Below are 23518 nucleotides of genomic sequence, written 5' to 3'. Positions count from 1 at the left end.
GTCACTGCACTTGCCATTTGGAAGTTCTCCTAATGACAAACCCTAAGCCTATTTTACAGAAATTTTAGTAGTTAAATTACAGAATTTTTAGTCTTTCCTATCCCCAGCAGGCACATGAAAAATGTGTTTATTACTTTATTCCTTAGAGCAACCTTTTGCATACTTGAAGACTGTTCTCACATCTTCCATTTTCTCCTCCCTAGCCTAAACAAATGTAACTTTTGATCATTCCTTCACAGGCCATATTTTCTGGACCCCTGGAACATTCTTACTGCTCTCCCCCAGTCTCTCTCCAACTGGGATGCATCTGACTTGAAGCTTTTTGCCCAAAATGAAATACAATGTTTTCCCTCTCCTTTGCAGTGTAGGACCCAATCATATGCAATATACAGAACACTTCTATTTATACATCAGAATAATTTCACTTCTATCTCTCAGCATGAAGAGTCTGTTGGTTTAGGTACAGCCTATTGGTAATAGTAACTCCAAATTGTTTTCTTCTCCTTTTAGAACTGCTGCTTTCCCCCAACTGATTGCACTGGGTTATTCCTCTGTCAGGAGAAGACCTTGCACCTGCTGTGCCTCCCTGCCCTTACTGCACACCAGTACTTCCCAGCTCTACCCATCTTTTGTGGTTGATGACTACACATGGGCAATTACTCAGTCTCTAAATATCCAACCAGTACTGCAGCCCTCTTCTTTAACTTTTACCAAGATCTCATTTCCTCAACTCATTCACACACTTGTTGGGACAATGTAAAAATCTTAGTAGCATCAAGGTAACCAACATTCACTGTTTCCTATGGTACCTGTAACTTACTTTCTTCTGATTTATTGTTGATAAGTCCATGCTGGAACATGCATTATTCTGTGGATGCCTTCTGGATGGTTTGTTTCTCTTAGCAGTTTCTTAAGACCTGAAATCTGATTGACCAATTAGAAACTTCTTTGGTGTTTTTTTGTTGTTGTTGTTGTTTTTGTTTGTTTATTTGTGGTTTTGTTTTGGGGGGTTTTGTTGGTTTTGTTTTGGTTTATTTTTCCAGATTTTTTTTTTGTTTTGATTTGGGTTTTTTTAATGGGATGTGAAAAACAGCATTTGCCCATTTTCCAATCTCCTGTGGTGCTACCTGTCTCCCCTAAACCAGCAGGGGCTCAGCCTGCTCATGCTGATATGTTCTGGGGTAAATGTCATCAAGCTCAGCCAACCTGCAAGCTTCTAATTCATGGACATGCTCTTCATACTTTGGCTCATTCCCTGCTACAGCTTGTGCATTGTGGAGAATATAACCATGACATATGTCACATCATTATCTTCAGGCTCTATGCATGATGAGTTTTCATGACAATTTCTCCAAACCTGTATCTGCCCGCTGCAGCTGTCTCCTTTCAAGCTAAAAACATGGAAGCAGCAAGAGCTCAATACACACATGTACTTGTTCCCATGCTACATCAATATATTGCCTTCATCACACATATCAGACAGATTCTTGAAAACAATATAAATTTATCCTAGAGAGACTTTAATTTCAGGAAAACACAAACCCCAGTCCCTCTGTAGTGATTAAGGGACTTAATACTGTAGTACATAAAGAGTTAACAACTGTAGTAAGCTCTGGATAAGCTTTCTCTAGGAAGAGCATTTCTTCCTTTTCATTTGAATTGAAGTATAAATTTGTTCTACCATGAGATATTTGCAGTACACCCATGAACCATGACAAGCTAAGGTCACGGAATTGTGCAAAGTTTCATTTTCAAGGTTTGAAGGTTTGGGGAATTTTTAAAACTAGCAGAGTTGGAATTTGTGGTCATGGTCAAACAGTGATAAAATTAAGAACAGATAAAGCCACAAATAAAACTTTTTGAGACTTGAAAGCTTGATGTTGTTGAAGGAGGGTAAGTACTGCCCTTTAATCAAAAGCACCAAGCGCTTGTTACAGTGAACAGAGAAGCCAAGGCTGAAAGGGGTCTGAAATTCAATGCAGAAGATTGCTTTTCTAAAGCACTGCCACAGTGCAGGAGAGAGAGAAACAAAGGAATGCAACATTCATTTGCCTAGAAGCATTTGTTAGAAAAATACATCACTTGCAATGAGCCATGCTTTGCACTTGCAATACACAGGAATAATATTTAGGACAGAAGTAGCTGCTAGGTGAATATTCAACTCAGACGACACCACCTGAAAATGCTCAGGCTCAGCAGGAGTATGACTGCACCTTACTCTCCCCCAGCTTCAGCTGGACTCAGCAGCACACCTCTATGATAACTAAAATGTTGGCTTTTATCAAGAGATAAGAATTTAGCTCTTAGGACAGCTTTCAGAGTAAACAATTTTCTGACATGCGAAAGTGCTTGGAGCCTATCCAAAAAGTTTCTGCCGATTTTATTCTTTTTCTTGCTTCTTGTTCAGAGTGGATTCATAAGTTTTACTTCAGTTGTTTCAAATGTTTTTAAGGCAGAGTATTAAAGAGACACCATAGTTTTATTTTTTTTTAAACAACTGAAGAGGACAACATTAAAGTACATACACTAGAGTTAAACAATGCTTACCAGAGTTTCATTTGACAAATGCTCTAAGCACTACAGTCAGAAAGAACTTGAGCAAAAAGAAACCTTTCATCATGTAAAACAATGCTGTCATGCCACAGCCTGCTGCATGCCCAATGGGCTTCAGAAGAACCAACCCTTCAAATACTTCACAGTTTTAAAGTTTCAACATCTGAATAGAGAAGTCCTGTAAAAAACCAAGAAAAAACAATGGCAGAAGCTCACTTGGCTCTGCAGAGTGAGAATGTCAAACTGGGGGAAACTCTACTAGGCAGAAAAGAAAGTAACACTGCTGAGACTGGGTGCCTGATCACCCAGGAGTGACATAAGGGAGAACTGCTCTGTACACTGCCATTCTGAGACAAAACAGCTCAAGGGAGTACAACAAAATAAAGGAGGACATGTCAGATGTAGCAGAAGTACTGGAGACTCTGCAGAACAATGGAGTGAGAGGTCTTTGACTAAATTAGAAAATTACTGCATCTAGCTGTGGTCAACTGGCATTGCCCTGAAAGATCAAGAAGAAACATTATAAAATAGGCCCCATTACAGATCTTTTAAATGCATCATCTTGTCAGGATTAATGTGATGTCTATTATTAACCAGACCATTTTAGCCTAAGAAAATTCTATTCTAAAAGAGACATGTGATGATCAAATTTCTACTAAAATAAAACTAGAGTTTTTTCACTTGTTGCAATTGCATACAGATTTGTTTTATACAAGGCAAGGAATGGTTGATAACAGTCAGTGACAACACACAGCTACTTGCTGAAGAGCATAAAGCATAAAGCATAAAGCACTTCTGTAGTATTGTAAGGGGCTTTGCAGATCTCTTGTCCAGCCTTCCTATTTGAAGTGGAGCCATCCCCAATGCTAGATCAGGACCAACTTAGATTTGTTGAGCTAAGTCCTGAACCTTTCCAGGAGTGGAGTTCCAGCACCTCTCTTATAAACCATTCCCTGTCCTTTGCTACTCCCCTTGTGAGCAAGTTTTCCTTGAAGCTTTTCCAGGGCCTCCCATACAGCAATTCAGAGCTGTAGCCCTTTGATGTACTATCTAGGGCTTGACCCCACAATCTTGCAACTACCCTCCCTACAGCTGTAGGCTCCAATTAGATCACCCTGCACATTCTCTTCCTTTCCAGGCTAAACTGGCCCTGCTCCCTCCAGCTCTCCTTATGGCTCACATGCCCTAGAACCCTGACCACCTTGAACACTCTCCAGTTTTTCATTATCACTTAAAGGCCAAAACCAGGACACAATATTTTAAGCAAACCCTTCCCAGTGCCATGCCAAAGAAGTAATAACTTCCCTCTATCTGCTGCTCATGCTTTTCCTAAGGTAACTCAGCGTGTGGTTTACCCATTGTATGATAAGCATGGTATTGGCTCATATCCAATTACACCGTCAAAGAAAGAGACCAATGTATGATTCATACACTGTTGTTTTTCATAAGGCAAATTGAAAATTAAACACCCAGAGGCTAGAATCCATCAGCATGGATGAGTTTCAGTGTGCCTTTAAAGAGTCATTGTGGAGATAAAGTAAAAAGCAGCATGGATAAGCAGGAGATAACACTGGAGGGTGGTTCAAGCCAGATTGATAAGCATGGGCACAACCACCCTTTTCATTCTAAGAACAGTTTTTTGGCTGTGAGGTCAAAAAGATGGGACTGCATTTTTGCAGGAACCAAACAAGGGAAGTCTCTGCCCTGACTGCCAACTTAGTCACCAAGAAGTTTGCCCTTAAGTACCCTTCCAAACCCCATTTCTCTCCATAGACCTCCTCTCACCCATGAAAAGACAGTGACCAACAAGCAACTGCTTCGAAACCGGCCTGGACTAGGAAATTCAAAATGTTTCAAGTGGGATGTAGGATATTTAGTATAAGTTCACACATAAGACATACATTACTTTGTATCTAAGAGGGAGACTTTAGATTTAGATGTTTTCTTCAGATCCTGCAATCACTGCATAAAAAATGTGAGTATGAATTCATCACTGTATGGTCAGTACCAAAAAGCTGCTGTGCAATACAATTTAGGCAGGATGGGAATCTTAAACAATGTCAAACATAATGACAGGCTCAGATTTAGATCCTTAACAGTTGTAAAAATCAAGACAGAAAAGTGAGACAAATTTTGGGTGATAACTGGGGAAGACAGCTACACAGCAAAGGTTACAAAAAGCAATAATCTGGGCTGGCACTGAACTATGCCCACCAATATTTAGAAAAATACCCAAAAGATTGGCACTTCCTCAGATTTGTTATAGAGGTTAGCAGAACAATCCTGTTCTTACCCAGACCTTTTCCCTTCGAGAGTCAGCCAGCTGACTGAAAACCATCAGCAGAATCAGAAGTTACTGAGCAATTTATGAACTAGTTCAGCAGGTACCAAATGCTAAAAATTCAATAATCATCGATTTAGAAGGTACTTTACCTGTAAAGAATCTCAAATTAAAAAATGTTCTTTAAATATTTTCATTCAGATCTTGTGATGCTGGAAAGTGCCTTTCAAGTACATGAGCCATCAGCCATTCCACAGGTTTTCATGTGCTGGCACTAAAAGTAACATTCAATCCACTGATGTAAATGAAACTATGAAAGAACATTGCAAGAGGATGGTTTGTAGGTACCCTAGTTCCCAGTTTTCTGGCAGTTCTCCACCAGCAGTAATGATTCACAACTGTGAATTCCTTGGCCTTCCCAGCCTTAGCATTCCTTACAACTTCTACATTTTTACACGCAAAACAACACCATGTCCATATGCATTGCTACTGCTTGGCTGCAGGACCACTGGAAGGGATTTGCCTGTGATGGAGCTCCAATGTTTTTGAAAGTTCTGCTGAAAAGTGAGACCTTATCAGATGGCTGTTCCTCAGCCATTCAGGATAAGCAAATGTGTTTTTCTTGCTGAGAGCATATACTGGACATGGCACTCAGTGCCATGGGTTAGTTAATGAGGAGATGTTAGGCCATAGGTTGGACTTGATCTCAAAGGTCTTTTCCAATCTAGTTCATTCTGTGATTCTGCGATTCTGTGAACCCAGCTATGCAGGAAAGAGTCACTGGACAGACTTCCTATAGTTACTGACTGTTGTGTAACTTGAGCTTTTCAATACTGAGGATTTGCAGTAACCTGAACAACAATTGGTTTTGCCCCCACAGGACGGGCTGGAGGAAGGAACACGCTCTTTTGGGTTCCCACACAAAGACAATTCCCAAGACCTGACTGGGTGCTGATGACACATGTGTCACACCCTGTAACAGATGTGGCCTTTCAGAAGCAGAGCAGGACAAAGCGAGGCCATGTATTGACCCAGTGGTACCTGACTGGAAGACGTATCTGGCCAAGCCTTGCATCAGCTCTGCTGGCCAGGTGGGTGGTGCCGACTCCCCCGTCTCTCTCTTCAGCCGGAATGTCAGCTCAAACCCGAAACCACTCGGTCCATCTGTTCCTGTAAACCTGGAGGGAATGAAAAATAAAAAGTCATGACACACTTCTTGTAACCAGAGCAGGATTTAAGATTAGGACCATGGAAAAAGGAGGAGTGTTCTCCTCACAGAACCAGCCATCCAGGAAGTCGAATCTGGATGTGCAGTGGATCCTGTGTTCTGTAACCACATGTGCAGATCTATCTGACTGACTGATACAGGACAGTGGCAGCCTCACAAATGCAAAGTTGTATCTTGGACAAACAGCTTCCCTATAGTGTTTTATTAGTTTCATATATCAGTTAGTAAAGGAAAAAAGAAATAATTCTTGGAGGGAGAAATAAAAATGCGTCAAAGTGGATAATTTTCAAGAACTGATTCCAGGAAAAAGAATAAACCAGAAACAAACACCTTATGAATGGGTCAGTTTTAAGAAAGATCAAAGTTAACAAAAAGCGTTCAAGCTGATGTTTCACAGCTAAATTTTTTGGAAAGCAAGATGGCTCTCTATTGAACTTCCTCCTTTCAAGGCATGTTCTGAAACAACACAGCTTTACTTCTAATATGAAATGAGCTGGAGTTCAGTAGGCTTTTTTTTTAACCTCTTGGATCTCTGCTTCCCAAAAATAACTGTTTAAAGAAGACCACACATGCTTTACATTGATCCATATGAAAATTACTGAATAACAGAAGTGTTTAGGTGAGTATCCATCAAATCTAAAGCAACACTTGTATTTAGGAGAACATTGCTGGTCACAACACACCAGTAGTCACAAAGCAGTAGAGCTGACAGGCAATATTACTTAAATGGATTTGTTCATATGGTAGTGTGACTCTTAAACAGAGAATTACTTAAAAAAAAAAAGGTAAGGAAACAACCATTAAACTACTTCCAATATAAGATTTTTTAAAAATCCCCAAAGATTCAAGACATTTCTTCCAAAGAACACAGAAAATGCAGCAGCATGCAAAGCTTATAGTCTCAAATTAACAGTTAAATCTTAGTAGAAATTCATTTGCATCTAAGAGATTTGTATTTAAAGATTAGACTTAAAATATTTTTGCACAGTTAATGGTCACAAGTTGGTGAAAATACAGGGAAAATTTAAAAATATGTAATTGACCTGCACTGTGCAGCTGTTCTGAGATAACAGTCAATAAAATGAAAGTCTTTGATCTGTTTAATTTTAGCTTGGTAATCTGGTTTTGAGGAAATTGTGACATATGTGGATTTGAATACTCCTGATTACTTTGGAAATACTTTATGCTTAATTTAGACAGGTCTTTCATAGAAAGAAATATTAATATTCAGAATGTAATTAGCATAGTAATTTTATTAGTATTTTTGCCAAAGGTTTTGCTTTTATTATCCAATAGCCAAACTATGCAGCTTGGCTTCTCTTACAGATATCCTTTTTACTACAAGTGCTCACACTGGCCCCAGCTTCAAAACTGGTGATAAGGATGCATCAGTCTGCTAGTGGAAAGGCAAATAGCATGGGAAATGATTTTTTCCAGTTAGAAACCCAAGATCTCCAGATACATGTGCCAGTGGAAGGAAGAACAAATGGCTTATCATCTCTCACAAGGACAGAGATACTTCTCATGTGGGAACACTCGGTCCCCATGGCAGTCTCCTTCTTTTAGACTAGGTCTCAACTGCTTAAGCATTATCTTAGGAGGATGACAAGAAGCTGGACAAAATACCCACCACACCTTGCAGGCTTGCAGGTTTTCAAACTTGTGCTTCTTCCTGTAAGTTCCAAATTTCCCCCAAACTTCCAGAAAATTTCTAGAAAATCAATCACTGTCATCCAGCCACAGTCAATGAACAAGATAAAAACCCGCAGAATATTTCCAGAACAGAAAGACCAAACAAGCCTCATTTCCCCAAAAAAATCTGTGTGGAAGGCTAACAATACACAGATGGAAGAAATCTTGCTAAAGCACATGGAAGCCATGAACTCTTCCATGGACCTCCCCACTTTCTCTGCTACCTGTACCTGCACCAACCTGCTCCCTTTCCAGTGGAAAGCATTCCCAGCAGGTCAGCCTGACACAACTCCTGTGCCAGCTGCAGAGGCAACACACTTTGACTACAGCCTTTGATCTACAGAAACTAGATTCTGGCACTATTTAGGGCTGGTTTCTCTGAGAGCTAGGGAAGTGAGGAATGAGATTATAGGTTTGGTGTAGGTTTTTCTGGTCATGGTTAGGTTGGTAGGGTGGTTTTGTTGTTGTTTTGTTTTTTTCTCTTTGGGTTTGTTTGGTTTTGGGTTGTAGTGTTTTGGTTCTGGTTTTGTTTTTTTTTTTTTTTTTTTTGTGGGGAGGAGGGTGTTAGTGGCTTAAATCTGAAGGCAACCAATTCAAACTATAGCCAATTTAGAACAAGGACTTTGGAGCTTAGTTCAGCACCTCAGCACTGAGGTGCTTTACAGGTCATTTCTTCAGTCAAATTCTTGCAGCACAGCAGTCCAAAAGCACCTCAGCTTTACAGTAAGATGATGATCTGAGATGGACTGTGTGCAGGGAGAAAGCCTCAGAATTAGTATTTTGTATCCCTGCATGGCCCCGGCTACACAAACTGAAAGCTGCAGTACAGCATTAAATTTCTGTACTAACAGATCTGAATATTTCACATAGTTTGTTTTATGCCTTGGTTCTGGTGAACCCTGGAGTTTTGAGTGAAAGTTTCTTCTAAACACTTCTAAAACACAAGGGTGGGGGGTGGGAGGGGGAACCCCTATTTTGCCTCAAAACTAAAGATACTAAGTAAAAAGAGTCTGCATGGACTATATTGTGCTTACCATCACTTTGCTCCCTCCAACACCAGGGCATATCACCTTTTTAGCCAACCCAACTGCAAAGCAACTGGGTAAGTTTTCAGAAAAATAAACACTGATGGAAAAATTCTTGGCTTGCTGCATGCTCACTGGCACACATCAGATAGTTTTATATTATGACTACAGCAGTAATAGAGGCTCTGGTATCTGCCAAGTCAAATCCAACCCCACATTTAATATTAAAACCTTATTTTGTTCAAAGAACAAAAATAAACCTTTCAAATGCCAAGGTCATACATTACATGTCATTCTTAGGTTGAAACTCCCGTTATCTGTTCAGCAAATCAGCTCAGAACAAACCACACTGCAGCACTGCGCATATGCTGGAGGAGCCTGCCTTGTTCCTTTAATGAGGTAAGAGTTTCACTGATCACGATATTTAGTTCCAGCAAAAGAATCCAAAGAAATAGAGGCCCCTTTATTTACAGAGCTGTGCAACCAGGCCCCCCTGAGCCCCTCACCACCCCACACTCTGCCAGCCCTCTTCTGAAGCCACACACAGAGAACTGAAAAGCTGCTCCCCTCTGCAGCAGAGTACGCAGGACGTTTTTCACATCAAATAACCCAGCTTAAGAGGATCAAAAGGCAAAGTAGCCCTTTGCTTAAAAAGCAGCTCTGAAAACCAGAGGCTTTTCAGTTTAAATCAAAGCTATATGCCAAGGCATTTTCATTCTCACTTTTGCAAGGAAGAAGAGAAGTTTTGCTTCACTGCAGTGCAAATGGCAGTATTTCTGCAATTCTGCTTTTGAAAGCTACACAGCTCTATACAAGGAGCAGAATGTACTAGGTATTTATTTTTTTGAGAGTTTAAGAGTATGTGCATATAAATATATAAGGTGAACCAATCCCTAGAAACGGGAGTTTACATAGGGAAATGACTATGATTATTTCAGCCTGAGAACAACAAGAAAGCCCTTTCAGGCTGTTTGGGGATAGTTAGGACTGCACTTCCAGAAGTCACAGCTGCATTCCCAACAGCTTCAGAGAGATAAACCGACTCTCTTCTGGGAAGCAAGGTCACAGCACTCTGGAATGACACAGCACTCAGTCTCAGACTGAGTTTTCAGCTGCTTCAACACTACTTTTGTGAAGCCACTTAAGATGTCTTTTACTTAAACTTCTTAATTGCATCTTTCCACATCTTCTACAAGACAGTTACCTGTTCTGCTGCTGGTGAGCTACTCTGATACTATTTTGAGGGCTGCAGAAATACAGTATCACTACAATTCTAAACCTGACATCAGAAAAAGCTGCTGTTATTTTTATCAGCACCAATTTTAATTGTACCCTCAATTCCCATAACAAAAAATCCTCAACAGAATAATTGCCAATCCATAGCTTTCAGTATCTCAGACCAGCATCTCAGGATCTTTCCAAAGTTTGAAGAGATGGTCAAACCAAGGTGACAGGCAGGATCCACAACTCTGCCTGATGAGAACAAAGCATTTGGGAGTCCAACCCTCAACAGTGTTTTAAGGCTGCAGAGCTAATACCTGTCCCAGAAGATTTTTCTGTTATGTAGCAAAGAGCCTACTATTAGCAACACAGAGGACTGGTGTCACAAAAAGCACCATGGTACCCAGTGACTGACTTCACAGGTCCTCCCTGAGAATTACTTGAATCACCTGAGACGTGAATCACTTCCTTTTTACTGCCCACTAAAAAGCAACACAAAGGGTGGTCTCCTGTCCAAAACCAAAGGAGAAGACTTCAGCAGCCACTGAGCTTCAGTGTCTCTATGTCCTGGGAAGGGCATCAGGCAAGAGCTGATTGCCTTAAACAAGATTATGCACAGTCAGTCTTCTGAATTCAAGCTCCAGGTGCATTGTGCAATTTCTACCCACCACAAGCAAATGACCCTCAGATTTCAGAGCTTAAGGGGAAAAGAAAAAAAAGAAAGGAAAAAAAAAACCAAAAAAACCCTACCTAGTGCTTCCAGTATCTTGCCTAACAGGAAGCAGTTGTTTTTAGTGCAGCTGTCAAACAGTATAAAACTCTCATCTGAGAACCCTGACAGCATGCTGGGAGATTCCTGTGAAGCAATTCCATAAGAAAATCGGCACAGCAACCCCTTAAAAAGGCACCCAGAAGAGTAATTTCAGCCAAAACCTACCTGCTTACTCACATATTCTCCTGGATTGTCTCCTGACATTTAAAAAATATTTATTCACATACAAACGTTTGAGAGAAGCAAGGGGTGGTTATCTGGATGTCAGATGGTTATCTCTTCAGAGTGCTTAGCAGGAAATTCCATGAGCTCCTGCCACCCCAAACTTGCACAGACAATCTTACTGGACTCCTTTGTAGCTTGATTTAAGAAAAAACTACATGCAAAAGCAGGGCAAATATAAACATAAAACGAACACTCATAAACATAAAACGAATGCTGAAAGATTTCTGTTATGTAAAATTGGTTGGAAAGTGAGTGACACAGTGTTCAGAGATATCAGTCTGTGGCAGCTGCTGCTTAGAGCTTGATCTTGCAGTACATCATATCAAATGTGTAAGCCATCAACCAAATGGAAAACTCTTCTAGAAAGGTCAATTGTTTTTAGAGATTTATTCCAACATCTAAATCCAAACAGATGCAGAGCACTCACTCTGCAGTTATTTGGAGGAGTTTCTCAGCTTTCTGAAATACTCATGTAGGATCCACTTAAAAAGCTTACACTGAGATAGAGCTGAGTAAAAAATTTGTGAATTGATTTATGCTGACCAGTATGAAAACCGATTTGTGTTTCACTGAGCAACCATTCAATGAGGGAAGAGCTGTTACAGGGCAGAGGGGGAAAGACAAGACAATTTCACTCACACATACATAACACTGATTTCACAGATTTTACTATTCAGCTTCTTTAAAACTCAGCCACTTACAATCTTGTCCCTGAAACCTGGAGACTCACAGTTTAGATTTCATTTTTACAAAATTGTTTCTGTAAATAATAAATGTTGATACAACAGACAAATTTTTTTCCCCCTAAACCTAGAGAGTCAAGTCAACCTTATTTGTAATTCTGCAGGCACAACTGTTTTATAGAGTGTCACTAGATAGTGATCAAACTCTGGAATTGGATCTAGGGATGTGATCCAGGGAACTCAGCCATCTGAGAAAGCATCAACTGGAAACTTTGGATCCTACAAATCATCATGGCCAAGAACACAGATATGAACTTCTGCTACTGATACTCTGTACCCAGAACTGTGCTTGCAGGACCCATAGCTGATAATTCCCAAACACTTAAGTTAAACTCATTTTGACAGAAGTGGTTCCTCTACTCGTCTCCTGCCCAACCACCTAGGAAACACCTCCTGAACTGTGCTGTCTCCAGTCTAGTATGTTAAAATAAACCACCATCAGTTTTCTGGTCACCTAAATGTGCTGAGCTGCAAGTTAAGGCAATCTAGGGGTTGTTTCTTTGAGGCTCTGCTGCCCATGCCATGAAAGCAGTAACATCTGGAAGGAGGACAGGATCATGCTTAGCTGCTGGAGGTTAATCCCTTTGAGCTCTAGAGGCTTGGAAGCATTATTGTCTTGTTCTGGAGAGTGCCAACATACAGTCACACCTGTAGGGATAGTGCTTGCAGATTAAGGGCAAAAGGCTGCAAAGGCCCTGTTGGTGTCAAAGGGATCGATCTGCCTCATTATTAACAGGAAAATTCAGAATCCTCTGAAAGTGCTCAAACAGCATCCAGGTAACCTAAGTTTGAACCTCCTGTCTGCTACAAACTTCTCATCCTCCTCAACAAGTTACTTAGGGATTTGATTCTCAGATGTAAATAATGATAGTTCCCTGCTTCAAAGAGTAATGTGACACACTCATCATATAGGAAATGCTTATGTGCTCCATCTATCAAGGTCACAAAAGCTGGGAAATTAACTCCACATTCTGCACAGCATGGACAAATACAGAACACGGGAAATGACTAAAACAACCAAATACGAAACAGGAGGTAGTATGGGATATGTCACTCCCTACTCCAGCAAAAGATGTTCATATGAGGGTAGTTTACATTTTATTTTCTCTATTTTATGGCGCCTGGATGTAGCTATACCAGTAGGTGATGGTTTACTCACACATGACAGTTACAACTGAACTGACAAGACCAAAGCAGTTCCTCTTCATGATTTCCAAAGCAACTTATTAAAAATAAATAAATTTTTGTGTAATCATGTAACTGACATGTGACAACTGACATGTGTTTCAACTCAAGGGCTCACACATTTCTCCATAGAGCCACTCTGGCTTTTTACTTCATGGCTGGGAGAATCAGTCTCAGCCCAGGTGGGATGTTGAGAGCAGGTTCTGAACCACCACAACCAGCACCACAAGTGAGGCTGTGCTTTTTGACAAAGAAAGTGCAAACAGTTTCAATGCAAAAGCCTGGGAAGTTGCAGCAGACTTACATCATCTTAATGTCCACTGAAAGGATCTGGAAAGAAAAGCTAGGAGTACAATAAGGATTTACTATTGCATTCACAGAACAAGAGTGAATGCACTAATGAAAAAGAAAACTTATCAAGATCTGTAACATTTTACTTAAACTGCGTATTTATGCTGCACTACAGAACTACTCATCCTTTATTTCTACAAGGCCCAGAAGAACAGTGCTCTCATTTGGCCTGAGCTGGAGGTGATTCTGCCAACAAAGCACACAGTCACTGCACAACACAGTGCATTAGAGAAGACAAACTTCCATCTGCACATGGATCCCACTTCCTATCGGATCTGAATCCTTAGCTCTGATAGACAGAGAATGGTAATACATCTCCACAAATTCACCTAAAGGCTCACCAGCCAAGAGAACATTAGCAAAGGGCTAGTTTGAGCCAGCGTGCCTGGGACGGGCAGTATTGTTGTGCTTGGTGAGCTGCCGGGAAAAGGACACCAGCTTTCCTTGCAGTGTCTGCTGGCTCCTTCCTAGCTCCTACTGTGGAAAGTTCTGCAGCTGCCGGGAGGAACCTATTCACATAACAAAAGTGCCTTTGAAAAGCAGTACAGAGGGTGGAAAGCATATGAAAAAAACCTCAAAGTCACTGACAGCTACAGTTAGTATTTTTCAGCATTGCCTAAAGGTCTCAGGCAAGGATCCTCCAATACCTCATGTAGAATATAAACACCGGTGTCTCCCATTACTTTCCTGCTGGCTAAAGAACATACCTTAAGAAAAATCACGCAAGAAGCAACTTTAGCATATCCTTGAGCACACTTTTAGGACTCTCATACAATTAAGTTCTCAGCTGTGCAACAAATTAACTCGAGGCATAAAAGGTATTAGGAGCTCTTTTAGGAGCCTGAACTCCAAAAGCCTGCAAACAGGCTGTAGGCACCCAAGCAGTGCTGGTTGGCAAAATGCTCAGTGTGAACCAGCAAGGTGTGCCTGCAGCCCAGGAAGTCAACTGTATCCTGGGCTGCAACCCCAGAGGTGTGGCCACCAGGCTGAGGGAAGTGGTTCTGCTCTTCTACTCTGCTCTTGTGAGATCCCACCTGGACTGCTGCATCCAGCTCTGGGACTCCCATCCTAAAAATAACATGGATCTGTTGCAACAAGTCCTGAGGATGGCCATGAAGATGCTCAGAGGACTAGGGACAGGCCGAGAGAGTTGGGCCTGTTCAGCCTGGAAAAGACAAGGCTCTAGGAAGACCTTAGAGCAATTTCCAGTACCCTAAGGGCCAGAGAGATAAAGACTTTTGATAATGGCACAAAGTGACAGGACAAGGGGGAATGCCTTTAAACTGACAGAAAGTATGTTTAGATTAGATATTAGGAAGAAATTCTTTACTGTGAGGGTGATGAGGCACTGGCACAGGGTTGTCCAGCAGAGCTGTGGATGCCCCATTACGGGAAGTGTTCCAGGCCAGGCTGGGTGGGGCTTTGAGGAAGCTGGTCTAGCAGGGATTGGAGCTAGAAGATCTTTACAGTCCTTTCCAACTTAAACTCACCTATGTCTCTCTGATCCTGATGGATCTCAAATTCAATCCCTGATCTTTCACTTCATCAGCTATAGAAACCCAGACAATTCTGCCTTCCCTGGTGAGCTGTTACATAGTCTCATTTCATTGCAAAGGGTGCGCTTAAAAATACACTGATGAGCACCATGAGAGATCTTAATCAATTAAGCAGGCAGCGAAAGGTCCTTGGAGCTTGAGCCGTAATTCCAGGGAAAAGAAAGCACTGGACTGCTGGTGAAAAACTCCCAAAAGGGAAACACGAGACATCTGTAATGAAAAGTCTACTAGAGATATTTTTTAAATCTGCCTTTAAGTGATTAGCTTCTCTGGCAGGACTATCTTTCCTTTGAAGCACATGAAACTTCTAGGGCTTGTGAAGGATACATGAACTTTTATTTGTTGTAAGACAACGTCCAAAAGGATAAAAAAAATCTTTGCCTCTTAAAAATCAAACAAAGGAGGAAAGAAAGTCTCATTCCCTCACCATCCTTTCAATGGCTCCAGGCTTATCCCTAAAAATTTTAATAGTGGCAAAATAGTTTTGCTTCTCAGTCAAATCACTTCAGTTATGGGTGGCTGCAAAATGGCTCAGCTTGTCTTTCAAACAGGAGCAAAGGAGAGAGATGTGAACTTACAGCATATTTCAGTACTGCTTACATTTGTGTGTAGCAAGCACGAACACTCTCCTTGTGTTCCTGATCACTTTTGGAGGAATAACCTGCCCAGTAAAAAACACAGAGGTCAGCATACAGCTCATCACAACCATTCTGTTAGAGAAAATCTTCCACCTATCTCTGAACACGAAATACTTTGCTTTTCTGCTTAATGTTTCTCTTCTGGGTAAAAAAGGAATTCAAGGCTCAGAGACATATTATTTTTGCGTAATAAAGTTATACATATGGATTCAACTTAGCTAGGAAATGTCAACTTAAGGCTTGTCTTCATGAGGAAATTTACTGTAACTAGTCTACCAGTATAATTATATTGCTGTAGTTCTACTGGTAAAATTCCCCTGTTGAGCCTTATTCATAACAACAGCTGCCTTTATGGTTTATTTTTGTCGACTATGCCAAAGAAGGCCCCTGCTCCAGAAAGGCCACAACAATTTTCAGGGGAGGAGGGGAAGGAGCTGTGCCAGTGTAACTGGAGCAGTAGAAAGATTAACAGTATAGAAACGGCAGTATTTCTTTATCCTAATGAATTATTTGATACAAAAAAAAGAATGAAATACTGTAAGAAAACTATACTGTACATCAGACCTCATTGCAGGTAAGGTATGTGCCAGTTTCATGCTATGTTTCATAGCTTTGGCAAAGGCCCCCAAGCCAGACGTTGGTCTACATCAGCCCCTCTGTGTGCATCCTTTTGTTCTTGCCTCCTCCCCAAATGCTGCAGTGCATTTTTCCCAGGAGTATTCTTTCCCCACCATTCCTTTATAGAAGCAATGCCTTGCCACCCAGCAACTGCCCAGGGCCCCTTGGACTGACTCTCCAAAACAAATGGGCATTTAAGACCAGTCCCTCTGGTTTACAGTTTGCATCTCAGGGACCACGGATAGCTGGAAAGCAAAGAGCACTTTTTGCAAAAAGGATTTTAAAACAATTGCCCTTCACTTCGGCAGTACAAGAATGCTGAGCTAGACAAAACAATGAGCCATCTGTGCACTCTTCCTCCTTCCCTTGTCTGTACCCTCTGAGCTTAAATCAGAGCTCCCCAAGAATGGCCGAGTCCCCCTTCACCTCCTCCCACCCTGTTTACATCCTGAAAAAAACAGTTTTCTGGCCTATTTTTTTCTTTTTTGTTCTCAAGAGCCCTTGCAAAATCTTTCTTTAAACCTCAGCCCTTTGTCAGGTGGTATCCCATCTACCCAGCTTTGTCAAGTGATGAAAAAATGCCTCTCACCAGTGAGCCGTTCCTTGTTTACCATCCCTAGAGGCAGAGTGGCACTCAGGAGCCCTACTCACCCCTTTGTCCAAAGAAGGCAATACCATCTGAATGGGAGACCACCAAGATTTGCAGCCCTCTTTTGTTAGCCTGGTGTCACTGCCTATTGGGCCTTGATTCAAAACTGAGAAGACAGTAGAGAGGCAGCTGAGTTAGGTCATCACCACGGAGCATAGAAGAGAGAAACACCAATAGCACAAATTTCACATAGAACTGGTAACTTTATTATTAGTGGTAATTTGTTGTTACCAATTGTAGCCAAGTACTCATCAAGAAACATGCACTATTCTAGTACTAATTCCCAACACTAAAAACACTGAGGAAAAAACAAAAGGGATTAGGTATGAATAACAGCATTTGGATCTATTACTTCAAACCTTTATTTTGTTAGTTTCTCTATTCCAGGCAGCAAATGGATTAAAAAATGTCAATGATCTCACAGCTGGAATGGCTGCACTGCTCAAAAATACTTTTACCTTCACGTCTCACTGAAAAAAAAGATTGGTTTTTAATTCTTGATTTTAAAACACCATAAACAGATCTTTATCACATAAAGCAATCTTTCACTAGAAGACCCAGTTTTGATTCCCAGTCACTTGTCTTCCTGCCGGCTGAACTCACTGGGAGAACAGAGCCTGAAAACTTTCCCACATCATTCACCCCTAACCCAACTTGGAGATCAGAGTAAGGAAGCCATGTCTCAGATCAACTCTCCTCCAATGTGCCAAGATCATAAATGTGGAAGTTCTGTTGGCAAAAAAAATCCCATAAAATCATGCAGTTTGAGCACTATGCCCCTTCCCTGCAAGGCAGCATAAGGCTTATCCTAACAGGATGCAGCACTGGAGAGCAGACCCACAACCAAACAGGAAGTGGTGTTTGCCTTCTTCCAACCTTTTTCCTTTTTTTTTTTTTTTTTATTGAAAACAGTCCTTCTTGTAAATTCAACTACTGTGCTGTAAATGTTAAATGAATTTCCTTCAATGCTTCAAAAAACCGTTCCAAATGTAGCACAGTTCAAGAGTGGTCTCGTCCCACAGCCCCTGCACGTAAACACAGATAGACCGCAGCACAAAACAGGCTGCTCTCTGTAGGTGGCCCACATCTTCCATTTCATTAAGGGCACTAACTACCTCCAGCAAGTGACATTTGGAAGCCAAGTGCACTCTGCCTAGGAGGAGGGAAAACCAGATTTCCCTGTGGTGACCATAGCTTCAGGGGAGGTCTGCCTCCAGCAGTGAAACACAAGCCTTAGAGGGTTCTGGTGCATGGCAGTCACTGGAGGGACACCCTCAGGGGAACACATAAATAGGCATCATGGTTTAAGTGGGGTCTTTTTGATTTCTGGTTTTTTTTTTTTTTTTTTTTTTTTTTTTTTTTTTTTTTTGTCTGGGAAATAGAGAATTGAACCTGACATGATCATACTTGTGCATATGCTTCTTTAAAATGTCTGAATTCATTGGTCAAAATTAATCCAGTCCTTCAGAGCAAGAGTTATCCAAAAAATGTCACATTTCTGCAAAGTATGAAAAAACAAATGGCCAGAAGAGAAGGATCTACAAGTGCTCCCAGTAAGCAAGTTTCACTAGAAGCACACCTGTATTGCCAGAGAATCCACACAGGTGAGACTTGTTAAAAGTACCTTAATTTTAAGAAAAGCTCATTCTAACTCTTATAGGTATGAAAAAAATCTAATCACAGACAAAATCCATTAAAAGACAGATTTTATTATGCTGTGCAACTAAACTACTATTTCCTATTTTGACAGATTCTCAAATAAACTATCACTGAAAGAAAACACTTTTTTTTTTTGGTTACAGAAATCCCTAATTCTATGGCCTCTCCCTTTGCACTCTGCCATGAATCCTCCTCTCTCCCCTCTGCCTCAGACTGAAGACAAAATGAAAAAAATAAGCATTATATTTGGGGTCAGTCTTTGATAGGCAAACAAGACCTGGGAAGAAAAAGGAAGTCCAGAGCATAGTGCTCACCTTGAACCCTCTCTCCTCCAAATCCTACCTCTTGTACTGCTTTCCTAAACTGATGCTCACTGATACCCTCTTCCATGTAATTCCCTATAGCTGGGGCAGATGCTCCACCTCCAGCAATCTCTCAAGGTAGACATGCTGAACTTTACAAATCTTTTCTGAAATATGGATCTACCACCTCTCTCTCTAATTTACTGTCTTCCAAAAGGCCCTCTGTTTTATCATGAAAACAGAGGGGCAGAGTCACTCTCCACCATTTTAAAAGCATTCAGTTACCTTGGAGTTTGGTGTAATATTTCAGCAGTGCTTTAGGCATGTGGTTTATAAAGCACTTAGGGACCCATTAAATAGCAAAATTTAAGGCTAAAGGCTGGCAAGCTGAGGGCAGTCAGCTTTTAAATTTATGAAAGGCTAGAGAACTAAGAGGCCACTAAAGTGATAGCTGTCAGCACCACTCCATCCTACATTCATGCAGGTTCAAAGGAGAAGCCAGCATGCACTCAAAAGAAAGAGAGCACTCATTCCAACTTCCAGGCTATTTTCTAAATACTCTTTTCAAACTCCTTTTATACTCAGAAAAAGCCTTCCAGAAAACATCCACCCCTCTGCAAGCCTTGTATTGGTTACCTGATCCACTTTTGCGCTCCTTTTTCTTCCTCCCAACTCTAACAAGCATCCTTGCCCTTTTACAAGTTAAGGTCATTCAGAGGATCTATACAAGCAAGCAGAACACAAGATGGACTGAAGATCTTGAAAGGCTCATGCTTACCCTCACCTTTAATAGGGAGGCACCACCCACAGAGACAACACGTTATCCCGGCATGCACTGCTCCCTCCTGATCCAAATGGAAAGCAGCACAAATCAAAAGGACCCCAGCAAGTTGGAACCTGTTGTCTCAGCGGGTGGTACCCTGCATCTGTAATAGAGATGAAGGCAGCTGTAATCTCTCCGGTTTTATGCAAATGGATGCTGCACTTCGGCTCCTGGCTAGGGGCCAGGATACAAAATAAAACCAAGAAACCCCAAACCCCACCACCCTTGTCAGTATGAAACTGATGTAGTAAACATCAAAACACAGTTGGCATGTCACTTTGTGGGATGTGGGAAGACCACAAATAAAAATCTTATCTCAATCTATCCATAATTTAAGCCTTACTTTCTATTTCAGCTCTGAATTACAACCCTGCAATTTTAATACAAATAAGACTATTCAAGGTGTTCAGGAGTTCTATTGCATCATGGTTTTCACTTTCCATCCACTTCTTTAAAGTCTTAAGAAAAAGAATGAGCACTCAAACTACAGAACAGTTAAGTGGAGATTCAAACCTTGGCCTTAGAGCAAACTGAAGTCAGAAGCCAGTCTGGGAAAAACACATTTTCCTTAGTCCCTGGACAGGCCTGCAAACCTGTGCCTGCACAATCTGGGGCTGGCAAACACTGTGGCACCACTGTCATCTGGTCCAACCTTCTTACTCATGCAAGGTAATCCCAGAGCACATGGCACAGGATTGTGTCCAGACAGTTCTTTAGTATCTCCACAGCCTCTCTGGACAATTTGTTCCAGTGCATGGTCACCCACACAATAATAAGGTTCTTCCTCATCTGCAGGTGGAACTTCCTATGCATCAGGTTCTGCCCATTGCCTCCTGGGTCAGAGACTCCTGAGGGAGTCAGCTGAAGCTGGCATTGCCACTGATGGAGTCCGAGTCCAGCTACACCTGCTGATGCTGCCTTCCTCGTGCATCTGTTCTCCCCCAAGGAAGAAGTCACTGTAACATTTGTAAACCGCAGGAATGATCTGTCCCTTGATCTCACTGATGGCCTGGCATCAGAGCACAAACCTGCAACTGCCAGCTGAGGCACTGGCTTTGTGCAGACACACAGGGACACATTCCTTCCTGCTGGCATTGCTGTGGGCAGCTGCTGCCAGCAAGGGGTGCAGAAGAGTGCAGGACTCCGCATCTCCTCTCCCACAACTGCACAGGCCACATGCTTCCTGCCAGCAGGCAGCACACACTCACCACTGCAGTGCAGAATCTCTTCAGAATGCAAGAACAGTCTGAAAAAAAAGGCCCTACTTTAACCCTGCTGAATAGATTCAAGAAGTCACACATTTGTTTTGATTAGAAAGAAGATAGGAAAAGCTAAAAATGGAGTATAACTTGCAAAAACATACTGGAAGGATTTCTGCTGCCACTCAAGTTGTGCAACATGCTCAACTGGAGAGACTTATTTCCATGCAAGCAGCTTGGCATGAAATCCCACTGAAAGGCCTGTGGTTCCCTAATGCTGTCATGACATCATGATTTAGGATTTTTAGAGCTATCAGCCCAGCACAGCTGGTGTCGTGGTTGCCATTATACCATGAAACACTGAGGGGTTTTAAACAAAAAAGGTTTCCTTGTTTGAAATTCTTAGATTTCTTCCATCTTATTCTACAGATTCTTAAAAACCAGACTGGGTTCTGTAAGCAGAGTATAGCTGATACGTAAGCAGAGCAGGAAACAGTGCTGCTTTAACTGAAAATAAATCTGTCAACAAGGAGGCGCCAGGAGAGCTCTACTTCAGACTTTTCAGGTTCTTATTAAAAATATAAATTAAAGTCAACATTTTCACATTATTTGCTACATCTGTTTGCTATTCCATTATAAATAAAAATATGGGGCCTCCAATTCAGTGTTAGTTCACTTGAAAAAATCAAAAAGTCCTTTTCATTTAATACTGCATTATAACTGTTCTAGACTGTACTGTATTACCATGAAAGGTCCACAAGAAGTAAGCTACAGGTTACCCAAACTGGGCAATTAACAAGACCTTTGGCAGTGTTCTGTCTTTTCCTTTCTAAAGTATGAAGGACAGCAAGGCTATGGAAGCACATCCTTGTTGTAGGAACCTTGCTGATTGTCACAAGCAGATCCAGCTCTGCACTCTTTGTAGACAGCTGGGAAATAAAATTAAAACAAACAAACAAAACAAAACAAATAAAACCCTTTCCTGTCTCTGGAGGCCAGGGCAACTGAAGGAGCACCACACTGGTTTTAAAGGAAATATATGAAAGATTTAAACAACTGCCCTGCAACCCCATGCTCCTGCCAACCATTCTACAGCACACTTTACCTGGGACAGCAGAATTCCAAAGCCCTTCAAGCAAAAAAGAGACATTTTCTTAAACAAAGCTTTATTAAATTCCCTGTCAGAGAACAAAAACCTCCTGAGTGCGTAGGAAAATCCACCACATTCCTACAGTGTGCACCCAGGATTGGGCTGGTGATGTGCAATTCCCACAGCCATCAAATTTCCAGAGCAGTTTTAGCAAACAGCAATTGCTCTTGGGAGTGAGAACTGCTGGTGAGTGCTCAGGTCCTTTGAGAATCTTCTCTCAGCCAGTCTACAGTGCTCACATACCAGCTGGTAACTTCAGGTTCAGTTTAGGAGATGTCTAGGTCTTGACAGCTCTACCACATGCATAATTATATATTAAGGTTTTTGGACACAAGGTAGAACCAACCTACTCAAGAGGACAAATACTATTAAGCTTTGTAGCTCCAAGAATGAGGCCAATTTAAAGGTGACAGACTGCAGACAGCTGAACATCTCAGGGCAAGTGACACAAGGACAGTGCTATGGAGCTGGGGACGTTGTTCTAGCCAGAAGGAAACACACACCTGATCTATGAACAAAAGCACCATGTAAATATCTACATGTTCACACTAAGATCTCTTGGGAGGGAAGGAAGCCTTAAACTTAATTTCTTTCACTTGCCTTAGTTTTCCTCTGTCCCTGCAACTATCTCTTGGGGTTTGTTGTTAATGGTTGCTTAAATGTCCCAGGCAGATCTCTGTGACATTAGGGTCCTGTATGAACTTGTTTTCTGAAAAACAGTTCTGTTAATCACAAACACAGGGAGAAAAAAAACAGGAGAAACTGCCTTGAGGAATGGGTAAATTTAAAGAAACTGCCCAACTGCTGCTGTTGCAAGAGAAGCACTTAGATGGAAAAAAAAACTGGTGGCTGAATCTTAACCAAGACAAACAAAAGGAGGAAAGCTTGTGTGAACAAACTGGAGCCTTTGCTGCACCATTCATCAAGGACATTTATCCTGCAACTATAACACAGTGCAAAGATAGTTTCAGTAAACAGCGACAGCAGAAATATCATGCCATTTCTGGCTGGTTAAAAGACCATGTTCACAGCCCCAAAATCATGATGTTCACAGTCCCAAAATCATGATGGCCTGGCTACTATGACTCACTTTAACTGGAGTTATGGAGTAAGGTCAGCTAATGAAAGAATAGGGTTAGCTCATGCTGCTTGCTTGGTCTAATCCAAAGTTCCTGCTAGAAACCATTCATACCAACAACCTAAGATAATAATTTAATTACTGGAGAAAAGAGTCAAACAATTAGAGTTTTAGGCTTCTGTTACACAAATTGGCACTTTATACAGCAGACACCGGCGTGGCAGTCTGCTGACAGTAACACTGCTGTGCCAGCAACAGCAAAAATGCCCTTACAGCAGTTTTCCAGAGGAAGGCATTTAACATGCAGAGGGAGAGGTCAGGATTTAAGTGTATGACCATAACAGATTACAGAGTGTGAAAAACACAAGACAGACAGTTAAAAGAAAATTTCCCAACAAGTTAAAACAGATTTAAACAAAAACCCACTCAACATTGCATTCAAAGCCTGCAGAGGCAAACACAGAATGTCTTCTACATATAAGAACAGGCATATGTCATCTTTTTTGAGACCAGGGCTAGGGTGTTCTCAACAGAAAACCAGATGGTCGAATAATAGGAGCAGCAGGACAG

The 23518-nt window shown here is 41.4% G+C and overlaps 1 protein-coding gene across 3 annotated transcripts in view; it reads right to left on the bottom strand.

Moving 5' to 3' along the window:
- Positions 1-23518, bottom strand: part of SUFU (SUFU negative regulator of hedgehog signaling) — an 89799-nt gene that overhangs the window by 60115 nt on the left and 6166 nt on the right. For all 3 annotated transcript variants that reach the window (XM_018910658.3, XM_030241130.2, XM_050976222.1), the window contains exon 3: positions 5876-6012. In XM_018910658.3, coding sequence (XP_018766203.2) covers positions 5876-6012 — 137 coding nt within the window. The remainder of the gene's footprint in view (positions 1-5875; positions 6013-23518) is intronic.

The sequence above is a fragment of the Serinus canaria genome, chromosome 6, assembly GCF_022539315.1.
Source record: "Serinus canaria isolate serCan28SL12 chromosome 6, serCan2020, whole genome shotgun sequence".
NCBI classification, from domain to species: domain Eukaryota; kingdom Metazoa; phylum Chordata; class Aves; order Passeriformes; family Fringillidae; genus Serinus; species Serinus canaria.
Note: the sequence above shows the minus strand (reverse complement) of the source record. Positions and strands in the feature narration are given on the sequence as shown.